Source organism: Populus euphratica, unplaced genomic scaffold (genome assembly GCF_000495115.2).
Source record: "Populus euphratica unplaced genomic scaffold, PopEup_1.0 scaffold156.1, whole genome shotgun sequence".
Taxonomy (NCBI): Eukaryota; Viridiplantae; Streptophyta; class Magnoliopsida; order Malpighiales; family Salicaceae; genus Populus; species Populus euphratica.
In genome coordinates this window covers 854,655-872,079 of record NW_011499931.1, presented here as the reverse complement: position 1 = coordinate 872,079, position 17,425 = coordinate 854,655, and the positions used below count along the sequence as shown (strand labels likewise).

Below are 17,425 nucleotides of genomic sequence, written 5' to 3'. Positions count from 1 at the left end.
ACGCGGGCATGACATCACATAAATAATATAAAAGATGTAATATTTCTTTATAAAAACATATAATCAATACATCTATTTTTTAAATTAATGCATTTAAATAAACTTTATAATATATTTTGTTCTCTAAATACAAACCTAAAAAAAGTATTCAAATATAAAATCAAAGTAAAATATGAAAAAAAATATTATTTTATCCTTAATATATATTAGTGTTAAAATTATACATTTTAAAAAATAATTAGATATTATTTTTTTCACTTTTGTTTATATTGAGTATTAAAATTAATAAAGTTATAATAAGCCTAGTTATGAAACCTGAATTGGCCTAGTGAGTCAACTCGAGACCTGACTGACCTGGTGCCTGGGTAAATCCAGGTTTAAGAAAAAAAAATAGAGAAATGACTTATCCAACTTGACTCGGTCAAAAACTTTGGTCGACTCGACCAGGGATAAAACACAGTTAAGAAATTCATGGACTTCTTTGAATTGTTTTTGGTCGAAACAAGGTTGCTTTGATTTTTAAAAAAAAAAATGGGTCAACTCTGATTGACCATCCCGGCCTATGACCTTGCCCAATACTGACTCTTGAATTAGATTTTAAAACTATAATAATTATTATTTTTATCCATACATTGATTTCATATAATAATTATTATTTTTATTCATACATTGATTTCGGTTACATCCAAGTTGACCATCTTGACCCGTGACTCGACCTTGTTATGGGTTGACCCTGGAGTCAAGTTTAAAATTATAACAATAACTACTTTTATCCTTACGTTAACCCCGATCAATTTAGATTGACTCTTGGGCTTTATTTAAAGTCAATCCCTGAATTGAGTTTTAAAATTATTATAATAGCTACATTTATCTTTATGTTGACTCGAGTAAACCCAAGTTGATCCTCTTAATCTATGACCTGGTATGGTCAATGGTTAACCCTCAAGTCTAGTTTTAAAATTATGATAATAATTATTTTTATCCTTATATTAATAAAAGAAAAACTTGGATTGACCCTACCGACTTGTGACTCGGGTTATGTACCTGGTTAACTCTTGAGTTGGGTCACTACTTATCAATCAAATTGATAGGTTAATAATAAGTTTATGTTTAAGAAAGCAAAGAAAAAGGATTGACCCAACTTAACCTAGAAAAAACATGAATTGACTTATGACTCAAGTAAAACCCGTTGATTTTTTTTGAATTTTTTTTTCATTTTGATTCTTTTAAAAAGGTTGGTTTTATATGTAGGGTAGTATAGTCATTTCATAAATAACCAGTGGCGAAGCCATGATTTTTTAAATGAGAGGAAAAATTACTAACAAATACTTGATATTATGTATTATGTAGACATGCATTATATAGAAAATCAATTTAAAACATATGTACGAACTCATATAAAATGAAATTAATTTAAGAATACTTTTAAAATGAAAAAACTTAAATTATAATTGTTCTCTTCAAATTTTTATATTTTAAAACCGCTTCATAATAACTTTATTATCAATCTCATCGAAGATATCTTTCTCAATGTATATAAAAATTGTTACTTATTCACTTATCTCTCATTCTATTTCACAATCTACTTTTGACAATATACATGGCAGAAAAAAAAAACTCTTTCCACTTTAGTAGTTGCAACTAGTAGAAGTAATGACAATTCGATAAGTATATATACCAATAATTAATGCTAATACTTGTAAATCTCGTCAAGCATTCATGATTATAACTTATGTTAACAACAAATCAAGTTCCTTTCATAGCTCAGGTGTCGGTTATACCATACATTATGGGCTATGAAAGTGCCAAGCATTTGTTGTACCAAGTGTTATACAACATAAATCAAGATTAGTCATTTAACAAGCAAAGTATTAAAGAGTGAACAAGATAGCAAATATAAAACATGTTAGTATCAAACATTAAAGTCCATATTAAGTTTACATTATACTTATTCTTACACCATTAGTGTAACCTTTTCACCTTGACATAATTAACTTAGCTAGACATAATGAAAGAAAGCAAAATAGATAAACAAAATAAGAACATAAAAGTTAACTAAGTAAAGGAAAGGAAATGAAAGGCATAAACTTAATATTAATGAAAACAAAGCATAAAAAATACAAAGAGAGAAAGGAAGAGCATGATCTTGATCTGAACACCAAGATGCCTAAATGCATGGCAAATGCCTCCTTTTATAGGCCAAAAATGGGAACTATTGATTTGATGACTAATTGATAAGTGGGTGACCAACTTTTGACTTGGTGACAATCCTTATCTTCTCTTGTCTGCCCAAAACGTCATTGATAACGTCAAAACTGGAGCCAGTTGCAAACATGAAAGTTGTAGGCAATTGTCTCAGCTTTCTTGTGTAAAACATTCAGCTCATTTGGACTTCTAGAACTCCAGATATGGCCAAAATACCGAACAGTGCTCGGGCTGGAAGACAGATTCGGGCTTCTTTGTTGTTGCTACAATTTGGACTTGATAATGGCCTTTTTAGATCTTGGGCTCCATATGAAAGTTGTAGGCCTATGTCTTACCTTTCCATCCATATAAATTGGACCTAAATCTGAGATATATAGCTCTAGATATGACCCAATTACCGAACAGTGTTCCGGTTTGGATTGCACCGACATCTCTTTTCTAAGTTTGGTCATCTCTTTATCCTTGCAATTTAAGTTCTTCAAGTTATCAATCAATCCTTTCATTTATGTGATAGGTCTGCATTTAAAATGAACATTTACCATAAATTAAAGGTATCTTATATTATTAGATATATTATTATAAAACATGCTTTAGTTAAGGAGTTATTAATACTTCAAGTGCAAAATGATGATATAAAACCCTGATGAAAATACATTTTTAAGTACTAATCACTAGCAATACCTTCAATACCAGAGAACTTATTATCATTGCGTAGATGAATAATATATATATGAAGTTGGTTACCAAGTACAATGAGGTCTAATATAGAGAATTCATTGGGATAAAAAAAAGCATGGCGAATAAACTTTTCTTCTTTGTTTTTATCATTTTCTTTACAAGACTAGCAATACTTTAAATATTAGAGAACTTATCATCATTACGTAGATCAATAATATACATATTAAGTTGGTTATTAAGTACCATAAAGTCTAATATAGAGAATTCATTAAGATAAAAAAGAGCAAAGTGAATTAACTTTTTTTTATTGAAAGTAAAGAAAGAATCATTTGAATTTAAACATGTCACACAAAGAAGTAACTATGAACTTGTCTTAGTGAAATAATTATCTAATTTATTAAGTTGTATGTCAATAATATTGTTAAATAATTTATAACAGAAATGATGTAGATTTGTAATTCCTTGATATTTTCATCTTGAATATTCACAAAGCTTTAATATTATAAAAAAAGCTAATAAATTAAAGTATCAAACATAAAAATATCACAAACCATCTAAGCAACAACAAAAAGTTTTTTCTGACTTTCTGAATGTTTCCAGTTTCTTTCTTTATATCCGTTGATTAGTTTTCATTTTGCTATAGAATAAAATCATTACATATCCCTTTACTTCTCCATCTGTTAAACAAAAATAAAAGAAAGAACTGAGACAACCAACTTATAATTCATACACCAAAAGCATTTTTTAATGGATTCATAGATAAAAAATTTTACTTTGCACGAGAAAATACAAACAGTCGTAGCGAAGCACATTAATATATTGTCTCTGTACTCTTTACCTTTTGCAAAATATAACTTAAGTTATTATATTAATATTTTAATACAAAAACTATATATGAAAAAAAAAGAGTTAAGGGGCAGTTTCCCTTTTTACCTAGACTCCGACCATGTAAATAACAACTTTTATGTAAAAAATTAAATAAACTTACAATATCTGTTTTAATACGATAAAAATTTATTCACTACAATAATTTTAAATATAAAAAAATTAATTTTTGCACTGTTTAAAAATACACCAAACAATTTGATAAAAAAATAATCATATTTAATCTAATTTTATCCAGCATATCAATTCTTACCTCGTTGTACAGTAATAACGAGAGGATGATAGGATCAAACCCATCAGAATTAAAAATTTAAAAGAGCACAAGCATTCACGTTTCTAGGTTAACTTTAAAGCAAAGATTGATACACTTGCTTGCTTATATACCATTGCTCTAGTTCATTATTTTCATCATGAACACGCACAGGATGACACTGATCATGAATATTAGTAGCTGTGGTTGAACTTTTTTTTTTTCTTTTATCCGAAGGAATGCTTTTAATCCGACCTAATTTAATTTTGGAATAACAGTAAACGAAAATTTATCAAATACTAGAGGCTGTTCAAATTAATTGTGTCTGGAATATATTTAGCTTGAAGAAATATTAAGTTAATATGTTTTAAAAATATTTTTTACAGTTTTAACATGCTGATATAAAAATAAATAAAAATTAAAAAATATTATTTTATTACATCTTTAAGTAAAAAATACTTTTAAAAAATACTATACATTATAATTTTAAAACCCGCTTAGCGTGTTGATATCCTTGTGATTTGGTTAAAAACTTGAGTTGGCCTGATAAAATGTGGTTAAAAATTTAATAACAATCCATTAATTATTTATTTTTAATAAAAATAATATTTTTTTTTATAAAAATAAAATAGGTTTAACCTGAAATACTTTAATAAACCGATCAAAACCTATGATCTTAGCCTTCCGTTAGGTTGGTCACAAGTCATGTTTAAAAACAATTCTTTGTATTAAAATATCAAATACAAACTAATTCACTGTGCAGAATGCAAAAAAGAAAAGAAAAATCTAAATCCACGAATCATGATTGATTAAATTTATTGTATTGCATCCGTTCCATTTCTCTTTCTCCAAGCTCTGGTCTCTATGATTGCACCAAGTAAGTTGTCGTGTTCGATAAATTAAGGAGGTGCTGTCTGCATCGAGACGTGGCCCCGTTTTTTGTGTGATTCAAAAAAAAAAAAAAAAAATAAATGTGGTTTGTTTTTCAAAAGAATTATAGCTAAAAAGAAACTTAACCTTACACCGCGTCTTTCGACACGCAAGTTGATCGCTCGTGTTTGGCGACAAGTTTTCTTTCCTAGGAAAACAGAAATTATGTCCTTTTGTTCTGTGTAAATTGCTTTCTTGAAAATTATTTTTCAGGTTTTTTTTTATGTTTATTTATTATTATAAAAATTAATTAATAAAAAAATTTAGTGTAAGTAAAATTTGATTTAGTTTTTTTAAAAAATATTATTCTTTTATTTGTGGTTTAAAATATTTTTTAAAAATTATAAAAATTTTAAAAAATATTTTGTTATTCATTAATCATGTTAAATTTGTTTTTAATATTTTGATTGTTATATATATTATTTTGATTTATTATTTATTTATTTATTTATTTTATTATTTAAAATTTAATTTTTATATTAGTTTTGATTTTTATTCTTTTTATTAGTATTTTTTTTACTCTTATTCTTTTCTTAATTAATTAATTAATTAATTTATCAGTTTTTGTTTATTTTCTTTTGATTGCAATTTATTTTATTTAAAATAATTTATAATTTTTTTTTAATTTTATCATCTTTTGATTCTCATTCTTTTAATAAGATTGATTAGGAAAAAATTAAAACTTTAATAAATTATTTTTTTATTTATTTTATAACACTACCAAACATAAAAAAATTTACTTACATAAATATATTTTCTATAAAAACTAATTTCTTAGGGGAAAAAAACTGTTTTATAGGAAACAAAGAAATTAATCTTTACACACCTCAGGCTCACATAAATATTAAACTGCTTTATCTTTGCTTGCACTGACTAATGTTTGTCTAGGAAAATATATTATTTTTTAGCTTGAGTTAATGACTAGCTCACAAACTTCCCACTATAATCTTGACCTTGATAAACTGCTTTCTCTTTGCTTGAATTAAGTGCCTAACTTTTTTGTTTCCGTGGGAAATATATATATTATTTCTAGCTTGACACATCCTTACTACACAATAATAAATTCTTTATAATGCAGATTTTAAGGTTTTAATTTGAAGAATAAGAAAAAAAACAAATATCTTATAACTACTTAAAATCAAAGACAAAATTAAATGTAGGGTGCTTGGGAAAATATGATTTGAAATCAACATCGGTTAGAGGTATATTTAAAATTATGATAATAGTAATAGTTTAAAATGTTTTTTGTTTAGAAATATATTAAAATAAATATTTTTATTTTTTAAAAAATATTTTTAACATCAACACATCAAAAAATAATATGATAATATAACTTTTTTTATTTTTAATAAAAAATTAAAATTTTAAAAAACATGATTTGCATCGCATTCCCAAATATAATATATAACTATATATGTGATGATGAGCTATTTGTTTTTCATTTTGCAAAATTAAACAGCATCAAGTTTTCTCTTTATAGTCTAAGTAAAAATATTTGTTAAAATTCTTTATATTTTTTTTTTAAATTATTTTTTTAAATTTTTTTGACATGCTAATATCAATATAAATTTTAAAAAAATATAAAAATATTATTTTAATATATTTCAAATAAACATTACTTTAAAAAAATTGTTATCATAATATTAAAAACTTTAATGAATTTTCTGGATTGGATTTCAATCAAATTCTCTCTCTTTATTTTTCTAAATAGTTTTTTTTCTTGAATAATAGTTGTTTCTTAAATATCAAATTATAATATATTTCCATGTTTTTTTAACAATATTGAATTTTGAATAAGTAATGGCATAAAGAATTAAGAATTTTCTTGATAATTAAAAATGGATAAAGGTCAACCTTACAAGTAATCTATTATCACTCAATAAAGGCAATCAATTCCTTTATGGTTGTCATTCCCTGTTTGAAAATCTAATCTAGAAAAAAATTTGAATTATTGATTTTTTATTTTTCAACTTGTATAGGTTATTTTAATTAAAAAATATTGTTTCATTATTTTTTAAAAAAAAAATTGAAGTTAACTCATTCAAATTTGAATGGTAATAACTTAATTTTGAATCATGAATAACTTGACTGGATTAATTAAATTATATATATAATTATTTTTTATATTAAAAAATTAAAAATATTAAAATATTTTAATTTAAAATAATAATTTTAATTTTTTTAAAAAAATATGTTGGAGCGCAGAAGCAAAAACTACATAGAGCAGGTGCATGTATGTTTATTATACATGATTACACATAGCAGTAAAGCTACACACCGTACCATACATATATACTCATAGCATAGGATCCCTCCCCACCACAACAGCTAAGTGCATAATGCGCACACTCAGAGCCTCAGACACGTCCGCACTCACCTCCACTCTCTCTTCTCACTTCCCAGCTAACCCCGGAAAGACAACAAAGAGAACTATACTTTTTTTTTCTTCACTCTGTGTGCGCGTTTCACTCCCAGCGCTTCTTATCCGAACCCCTTCAAAACCCTAGATCTCTCGAATTTCTCCATGGAGGCTCCATTTCTACTGCTAATTCTAGTAATGCCAAGCTTTCTAGTCCAAAACACTGCAGAATTAGCTACTTTCTCGTCCAGGCTGATACACAGATTTTCTAAGGAATATAAGGAAGTTAGCATTTCAAGGGGAGTGGACGTGAAGGGCACGTGGTGGCCGGAGAAGAAGAGCAAGGAATATTACCAGATACTAGTCAGCAGTGACTTAAAGAGGCAGAAATTGAAGCTGGGTCCTCATTATCAGCTTCTCTTCCCTTCTCAGGGTAGCAAAACGATGTCGCTTGGCAATGACTTCGGCTGGTAATGGACAAAAGCTGGAAGTTCGGTCCGGTTGGTCCTGATTTTTTATAATTTTATTTTGTTTTTGGTGTTTTTGTAGGTTGCATTACACGTGGATTGATATAGGGACGCCACATGTATCCTTTATGGTGGCTTTGGATTCTGGGAGTGATTTGTTTTGGGTACCTTGCGATTGTGTGCAATGTGCTCCTTTATCTGCTAGTCACTACAGTAGTTTGGTAAGCCTGAAATTTCCATTCTTTTTTCTTACTTAACTTTCTCGCGATTGGGTTTTTTTTAGTAGTTTTGTGATAATTTTAGTTGTTTTACATGGTAATTTTCTTTCGGGCTTTACTATTTTTTTATGGAATGAGTGTTGTTTGTTTTTTTTTTTCTCGTTGGGAGGGGGTGGGGGGGAGATGATGTTGTTTGTTCGCATTTGATGCCAACGAAATTCCAAATTTCATTTACATAAGTATATAAACATAATTGTTTTGTGTACATGAGGATAGGCTGTCTTTATGCAACACATTAACCTATAGGACCTATTTGTTCTGAAGTAGATTGTATGTTTAGTCACTTGTTCTTTGGTATTACTCTGACAAACTTCTGCTGGAGAACTCAGGAAAGTAGATCTAGTCATGAAGTTAATTGGGGTTCTGGGGTTATTTTATTTTCTGAGATCTTTTTGTAGTTGACTGTGCTTCTTGGAGGTGCTTTGTACCTATCTCTATCGCCATTTGACCCAATCCACAGTGTTAATTTCAGCCTTTTGTTTTTAATTTCTCTGAAGCGTGTTGCAAATACTATGGGCCAAGTTGGAGAGTAGTTTGTTATTTGGCATTCATATAACTGTGCCTCAATACGTGTTAGTGGAGTTGTTTATCTCTGTGAAGATGGTTTCTTACTTAGAATAAGAAAAATAAAATGACCTGAAAATCAAGGGAATCGCCGATTTTATGCTAAGATATGATAACAGGTTTAGCACTTATTTTCCGATTATTGATTGGCAGGTGCTCCCTCGTATTTGGAGCATCTATTGTGCAGGATAGAGATCTTAGTGAATATAGCCCATCTCAGTCAAGCACCAGCAAGCAATTGTCTTGCGGTCATCGGTTGTGTGACATGGGTCAAAATTGCAAAAACCCAAACCAGTCATGCCCTTACCGTATCAATTATTATACAGAAAGTACATCAAGTTCTGGATTGCTGGTTGAGGACATAATACATCTTGCATCTGGTGGTGGTGACACGTTGAATACTTCTGTGAAGGCTCCAGTGATCATAGGGTGTGTGTGACGTATTCTTTCTTGCCACATTAGTTTCAACTTTATGTCATCACTGTTGCAAATTTAGTGGGGTTGCTTAAGTAAGATATTCTTTTATTTGTTTTATTGTTTTTTGTTGTTTCACATGGTTGTTTATTTCTTAAGTACAGATGTGGCATGAAGCAAAGTGGTGGTTACTTAGATGGTGTTGCTCCTGATGGTCTTTTGGGTTTGGGCCTGCAAGAAATCTCAGTTCCAAGTTTTCTTGCTAAAGCAGGATTAATTCAGAATTCTTTCTCAATGTGCTTTAATGAGGATGATTCAGGGAGAATATTCTTTGGTGATCAGGGACCCACTACCCAACAATCTGCTCCATTTCTGAAATTAAATGGGAACTAGTATGTACTATCTTTGCATCTCTATATGCATCATAAAAAGAAGCTATTGTTCCCTCTAGTGGTTGTTCTTATAGCTGCCAAAACTCTCATGCTTAATATATTAAACTCATTAACATGATTCAGCACAACCTACATTGTTGGAGTGGAGGTTTGTTGTGTTGGCACTTCTTGTCTTAAGCAAAGTAGCTTCAGTGCACTGGTGGATAGTGGCACATCATTTACATTTCTTCCAGATGATGTTTTTGAAATGATTGCTGAGGAGGTACCATCTCTTAAGTTTTAACATCAAACTTCATTGTGTACCATGATCATCTATTATTTTAACATGGGAGCCTTGTTTGTAGTTTGACACACAAGTAAATGCTTCGAGATCTAGCTTTGAAGGGTATTCTTGGAAATATTGCTACAAGACCAGGTGAGTCTGCATTAAAAGAAGAGCTTTGATAGCCTCTTTGATCCAACACTAATATTCAGGGTGGCTACTGTAAATAGTTCACAGGACTTGCCCAAGATTCCATCTTTGCGGCTTATCTTCCCTCAGAACAACAGCTTTATGGTCCAGAATCCTGTTTTTATGATCTATGGCATTCAGGTGAGACCAATTTGAAATGGTGTTGTTAATTAAGCTTAATTTCATCTGTTATTTTCTGGTTAAATAATTGACAAAGGTGCAAGAAGTAAATATGGGTAAACACAATTTGTTAGAACTTTGGACATGACAAACCATTAAAGCTTTAAATGAATGGATTTTAGACTTCCAATCTAAGAAGAATGTATTGAGCAGATTCATAGTAACATTTCTGGAACACCTCTAACAGATAGATAAATATTCAATTTTATGCCAAGATGTCTTCATTTTTTTCTTTAGATATTGCTGCACTGATGATTCTTAGCTGCATTTATAACCAAGTGAGAACTAACCTTCCATTTATTTATTTGTATGGATTTTTTCTTTTCCAACAAGAGTAAAAGTTCTGTTGGGTCTAATTACCTTGCTGGCTTGAATATAGATTTAGTAATATGTTCTTATATTATCCATATCCGTTCAGCACCATCTCAGTTCCATTGAAGTTCCATTGTCCTTATACTGGTGAAGAAGGATTGCTAGTTGAGATGAAATCTAAATGTGGTGGCCTTGATGGTGCAGGGAGTTATTGGCTTTTGTTTGGCAATTCAACCAGCGGATGGAGATATTGGAACAATTGGACGTAAGTATGCTAACAGTTGCCTATGGAAAATGCCACTGGTCATTAATAAATCTTCAGCTTGCTCTCTGGAAGTCTTATATTTGAATGGAACTTTATGCAGAGAATTTCATGATGGGATATCGGGTGGTCTTTGATAGAGAAAATTTGAAGTTAGGGTGGTCACGTTCTAATTGTGAGTTCCCTGGCATTTCCCATGTTTAGGGATGTCGATACATCATGACTAAATGCCCCCACATTTCTATGTTTCATTCACTTGTTTGTAGAGCCATAGCCTAGCATATGGGAACTTTTTATTTTTTATTTTGGTCAGCAATTAATACAATGTGTGCAGGTGGAGATGAAGGTGATGGTAAGACGCTGCCGCTTACTCCATCTGGGACACCCCAGAATCCACTGCCAACCAATGAGCAGCAGAGCACTCCTGGAGGAAATGCAGTTTCACCTGCTGTTGCTGTAAACGCTCCCTCCAAACCATCAGCTGCTTCAAGCCAACTAATTTCAACTCGGTTTTGTTTGTTAAAATTGCTGCTGCCACTGTATCTTATGCATCGAGTTGTTTCAGCTTCATGAGTAAATACTGGCTGTCTACGAGATAAGAGTTCTATTCTTTATATATAGCCCTACTTGTAAATTAAGTCCTTTCTCTTTCATATGTATACAAGTATATGTGGATCGGTCCTATCATCAAATGGCATCAGTTTTCCCCCTCCTATGGCCATTTGGCTGATTGGACTTTGAGGACAATATATTGTCTCCTCTGTTTATCCTATCATGTATCTTCATTTTGTGCCTCCATTCCTTGTCGACAATCCTTCTTCCTCCCTCCCTTTTTCCTTTTCTAAAAAGCTGTTTTACTTGAAAACTGAGCAAGCTTGGGAGGCCAATTGTGTAATTTTTATTCGAGGATGAAGGATGTTCTCATATCAGTTTATGTATTTCATTTAAAAAGATTTAATAAATTCTCCATATCTAAGATTTGAAATGGCTCCAACCTTCATGTCGTTTCCCAACGGGCTTTATGCACCCTGCTTTCGGCAGAATGCCTGGCCGAAGGTATTTTTCTGGTTCTCATTAATAGACCTCTGATAACGTATCAAGGCTCAGTGGAATCATGAGTCAGGGAACATGAATAACCTTCATGTCGTTTCCCAACCTAAACCCAATTGTCGCCGTTGAGACCACCAAAATTAACTATGTCCTCTCTCTTTCAGGAAGCGGTTGTTGCAGCACCGTAGAGAAGATTCTAATTATTTTTACACGAAACTGAAACAACGATTGGAGAAAAAATTGAAATTATGAAAAGAAAAGGTAAAAGATAGCAATTAACTATGTCCTCTCTCTTTCAGGAAGTGGTTGTTGTAGCACCGTAGAGAAGGCTATTCTAATTATTTTTACAAGAAACTGAAATAACGATTGGAGAAAAAAATTAAAATTCTGAAAAGAAAAGGTAAAAGATAGTTCAGTATTCACATGCTCGATCTGTTGATTGATCATAGATGGAAAAAGGTTGAATTAATTATAAAAAAAATTCCTAATTAATTTCCTGACATCATTGAAGTGGTCATAATTGAAAGCTTGGCATTTCCTTCCCACTATGTAACCCAACATGAATTAAAGTAATCAATCCAAGAAATGGAAGAAACCCCAAATGTCTACCCCTTCCTTGCCACTTTTAACTAATTTGGAGTATACCTGCATGGTATGTAAATTTTAGTTTGGGCTATTTAGATACAAAAACATTTTGATGGAAGCTGATCTTCTTTACAAGGTTAAATATTTATGCATTAATGTTCATTTTATATATTTCTTTTTTCTTCAAATTATTTGCAACCCACCCTTTTGACTCAATATCTCTTTTAACCAAACTATTTAATTGTTCCCTAATCACATTAGCACTAAGCCAAACGAACCCTCAACCCTTTATTATTATGAATCGACCAAGTATAAAGTCAAAACATGTTTGTGAGATGTTCAATACTTCGTAGAAATGGAAAAATTAGACTATATGATCCATAAGAAAATAGTTATAAAATCCGTGTAATAGTAATTTAAAAACGAGCCTTCGTACAAGCCACGTGAATTATGTTCGACAATTATATTTGCTCCTCTCTTTTCTTTTCTTTCTTTTTAAAAAAAACTACACGCCTAATAAAGGAAAAGACATTGTAATTTCAGGATAAAATTTTTTAAAAATAATTTTATATAAAAACAAAAGAAAATATAGATCAAATTTTTTATAAAAAAAAACGAAATAAAGAATATGTTTAAAAATCTGGAGAGCCAGATATGAAAATTCAAAAAGAGATAAGATAAAAATAAAATGAAAAAGATGTCGAGACGGTTCGAATGTTTCCCCTGAAAGTGTACGTTTGATCGTTAGGTGACATCAAACAGGTAGCCACTGTATATATGTAAACTCATGCATGCTTTATCTATTTTTTTAAAATAGTATTTTTGTTTGTTAAATTACCAAATAGCCTCCAAGTAAACTTGAATATAACAAAAAAAAACTATAATAAGAAGATTAAAATGCTCGTTAAAGAATTTAATTTTAATGGTTATCCAATCATTTAAAAATTTAAAAAGATAAAACAATCTCTTAAACCAAGTTTAATGGTTTTCTTTTTTTTAAGGATAATTATGTTACTTGACTGTTAGAAAATATAATGAGACAAATTTGTCTAGATCAAATTTGAATTATGGAAAAAATCGTATTATGCCTCGTAGCAAATTATTTGATTTTGTTTGAGAAATGCTGGAAAAAAAAGTCATTACATCCACTGTGTAAAAAATCCAGGTACATGGTGATCTGCAAATCCCTTTTTGTTGGTTTTTTTTTTTAATTCATCCACGCACTTGTGGATGTTGTTGTACTTGTATCTCTAACTTTTAGCGGCGATCAAATCCATCAACCCTTGAGGAGCAGCTTTCAAAGCATTAACAATTAGATTGATTGGTTTTCATTTTATTTTATTGAATGGATTTATTTTCTTTTATTGGTACTTTCAGTGGGCAAGAGGGAACGTGTTGGACGTCACAATACTACTATTGTTTATCATGCATGAATGAGCACAGTGAAGGACGACGAGGGGGAAGGCGAGCAATTATTGGTTATAGGAAGAACACCATTGGCTTGTGACACATTACCCTCCTCTCCATTTCCAAAAGTTTTCCATTTTTAATCGAGAAGAAAGGTCCAAGAACCAAAAGGAAACATATAGATCCAAGCACTATGAGAGAAAAGAAAGGGGACCATAGCCTTACTTTATGCAGCCCTGCGGCCTTTTGTGCAGCTGGTTGCATGACGTTATAAGAAATTCCACAGAAAGATGCGTGTCATTGATAAACCTTTAATTAGATCGAGTGACTAGCTATATAGTAACGATTAAAAAAAACCCATGAAAAAGGTTTAGAAGTTTCTAAGAGCAGAAGCGTGATAAATTTGAAACTTATTCAGGTGGGTAGTGCTGTCTTCATGCAGGATAATTAAACTAAAACATAATTTAAAATCCAATCTTTTAATAAATTGAGTTATTCTTTATCACTTATTATCATACGAGTTTGTAAACAATGTTTTGGGTTTGGTATCCCCACCATATATAATTCATCATTCGAAACCTCTTGAAGCCTTCGAGCAGTAATTAACTAATGTCCCCGAACATTGAATAATGGATGTCCAAAAGCTATAATTAAAATATGTAATTAAATCTATGAAATGGCGGGTTGAATGGAACATGAGCTATTAAATATGCAAGGAGACTCACGGCAAGGTTTAGAAATCAGTCAATCCCAGCACCGCTGAGAAGAGAAAACAATTCTCGCAGCAAATCTTCTCTGCTCTAGCTAGCATGGATGACATATAACTTGATTCAAGCTTTGATTTTAGCGCAATATTACAGTAGTACAAGTTAGGTTAATATTAGCAAGAAACTTGAAAGAAACTAGCCAGTCTGAGACATATATTCTGTTATAAGAAACCAAAGACGAAAGACTCAGAGATACGACTGGCTTCATGGGATATCTTCTTACGTTTCCTCTTTTTATAATTCTCCATTCACATGAATCCGAACCTAAGCTTGCAGGCGTTCGATCGCATCCATAAAAGCATTATGCACGTTACCTAGACACTGATATATATATATATATATTCTAAACAACCAAAACATCTCAGGTTCGATACGAAACTTCAGTACTGTTCAAGCTCCTCAATGTTACGTAAAAAGAGAGAGGCTAGTAATGACTTGAAGATCATATTTCTTTATTTTTATTGGTTATTTTTTTTAATTTGCTTGAATTTATGAAGTCGTAATTCTTATAACTAATGGGTCTTAGGAACAGTGATGTGTGTTTATTTAATCATAATATCTACTCCTTGCCTAAATAAAGACAACATGTACTCTTTAGACACCGCCCATCTTTTGCAGGGATCCAAATTAGTAGATGGTCCTGGCCCCATGTGTTGCTGAAATAGTTCCCATACTGCCAATCAAATCAAAACAATCTTGCGGTTTATTTGAAGATTGTTCGGTGGTACAGTAATAAATTTATTTGAAGATTGTTCGGTGGTACAGTACTAAAATGTTTTTTTAATAAATATATTAAAATAATATATATTTTTTATTTTTAAAATTTATATTTTATATTAATAGATCAAAACAATTTAATAATTTTAAAAATAATTTAAAATAAAAATAAAAACTCAAAATTTTCAAAAAAACATAATTGAACCGTGTTTTCAAATACCGTCTAAAGATGGGTCCAAAAGCATGAAAAATCAATTCAAGCATGCAGTAACCTAGGGGAGGTGGTTCTCGAGGCCCTGTTATAGGCAAAGCGAAAGCTTTATAAAGAGGGCGGGTCCCTACAGAGACAACTACGTGACAACAATATCATATATATATATATTATGTCACGACAATAATATCATTCTTTTCCGTAATTTAATTGATCACGAAGAATGAATATAAAATCCAGGACATGCAAGTTGATGGGCATATTTTAATTTTAAATTTATTTTTTAAGATTATTAGTTTAAATTTTATAAATTTTTAAATAACTAAAATTTTATATAATAATAAATTTTAGAGCTTATATAATTAATTAAGATATATACAAATTCACACAAATATTTATATTGATAATAAAAATAAAATCAGTAGATGGAATAATTAATCCCTCACCGCCAACTTGAGTATGTGGTATGGTGTCAGATATAACTGAGAAGTTTTGGACGGCCATGATATGGATTGAATTTCTCGACACGCGTTGATTTCATTTGAAGATGCGTTACAGGTTGTCACCATAAACAATTCATATGAGTTTTTGGTACTCGTGCCTGTTAGAGTGACATTTCATTTTATTTTATTTTATTTTATTTTATTAGAGATGTAACTTGGTCATGTGTGATTTTTTTCCTTCGAATTTCGATGTCTTGGGCTTTTATATATATATATATATATATATGTGTGTGGTAAATAGAACAAGAAAAGGAGGTAGAACTAAACGGATTTAAGATTCGGGTTTATCATAATTCCTGTAAAATCAAAGTATAATTTTCCTGTTCTTGAGAAATTAAGACCTGGTCAGGAAAACATTAATCTTCACAAAAGAACTAATTATAAATTTAAGAGCTCGCTAATCTGAGCTGATGCTTTTATTTTTGGGTTGAAAAATATAGAAAAAAAGTATAATTTATGTGCTTTTCAAAAAGAAGCAAAAACATAGCCTGGGAACACAAAACCAGTTGCCGGGAGACAAAAACATCTGCGCAGGATCTACAGAATGTCGTCAGTCCGCCTCTGTCTCTCTCTCAGATAATTTGTTCCATGCCAAGAACTTCTTTACGCTAAATCATGTTTCTTTTTTCCTCCCTGAAACTTCATAGTTAAGTTACTGTATCACGACATGAAGCTTCGAATCGTGTTTGAATAATTTTCTTTTTGGAGAATCTTCGTATTTGAAAGTTCGAATCTTCAGAAGCTCCATGGTACCGTTTGTTTTTGAAAAAAAGAAAATGTAAAAATTTGAATTTAAATTTAAAGGAGTGTTCCTGTCAACGCGCCATTCAAACCCAACCAACCAACCAATCCAAACTAAACAACTCGCCGACGATCCATCCACCAGAGAGACAGAGAGGCTCCCAGCCTAGCCTTTAGAGGGAGCCAGCTCCTTCCTTTGCATCTCCGCCGTCCACGTGCCAATCAATCCACACCCTGATCTTCTTTTCAAACGTGTGGTGCTGTCCCCTTTCTAACGTGCCAGCTACTTCCCCCTTCATTCGGATGACTACTATTACTCCTATTTTATTATTATTATTAGTATTATTATTATAGGGTTAATAATTAATACCGATGCGGCGGGTCATCCTGGGGTGCTCATGGAAGGTTCCTTTTCACAAACATAGCTTTCGAGCCTCGCTGTGATACCCCATCTTTCATACTTTTAGGGGTCTTTGCATTTAGGTACCTATGACAAGTTTTTGCATTTAGATCCCTATACGATCTCCATCATCAAAATTGAAAATGTCAGCATCCTTGTATGCCACCTAATCAACAACAAAGCCTAATTATTAACAAAAACTTGAAGGATGTCTAATCAACAACAAAGCCTAATTATTAACAGAAACTTGAAGGGATAAGTATTACTAAATTTATTTTTTTGCCGTTCATTAAAAAAACAATATGAAATTATTTAAGTTAGGTCTAAAATGCTTGTTTTAAAATTTTACTTTCAGCAGGATAGTAAATTGACTTTGTTGTTTTTGCATTCCAAATTTTTTAACTTAATCTTTACCAT

At 30.9% G+C, this 17,425-nt stretch overlaps 1 protein-coding gene across 2 annotated transcripts; it reads left to right on the top strand.

The window, feature by feature from the left end:
• Window positions 1-7,270: 7,270 nt before the first annotated feature.
• Window positions 7,271-11,423, top strand: LOC105136067 (Eukaryotic aspartyl protease family protein). Of its 2 annotated transcripts, none has more exons than XM_011041247.1 (10): window positions 7,271-7,777; window positions 7,857-7,995; window positions 8,804-9,045; window positions 9,195-9,422; window positions 9,546-9,684; window positions 9,767-9,837; window positions 9,915-10,014; window positions 10,570-10,630; window positions 10,731-10,802; window positions 10,962-11,423. In XM_011041247.1, exons 1-10 carry the CDS (start codon window positions 7,473-7,475, stop codon window positions 11,198-11,200), a joined length of 1,596 nt encoding a protein of 531 aa, XP_011039549.1. In that variant the 5' UTR covers window positions 7,271-7,472; the 3' UTR covers window positions 11,201-11,423. The 2 variants fall into 2 exon arrangements, with proteins under 2 accessions (XP_011039549.1, XP_011039550.1); XM_011041248.1 differs by having other exon boundaries at window positions 7,686-7,777; window positions 8,770-9,045.
• Window positions 11,424-17,425: the final 6,002 nt, after the last annotated feature.

What these genes read in the sequence shown, in the direction of transcription:
- LOC105136067 (XM_011041247.1), top strand. Translation starts at nt 7,473, where the DNA reads ATGGAGGCTCCATTTCTACTGCTAATTCTAGTAATGCCAAGCTTTCTA. An exon ending in CTGAAATTAAATGGGAACTA is followed by an intron (nt 9,423 to 9,545) that starts GTATGTACTATC and finishes AACATGATTCAG; the next exon opens with CACAACCTACATTGTTGGAG. An exon ending in AAATATTGCTACAAGACCAG is followed by an intron (nt 9,838 to 9,914) that starts GTGAGTCTGCAT and finishes TACTGTAAATAG; the next exon opens with TTCACAGGACTTGCCCAAGA.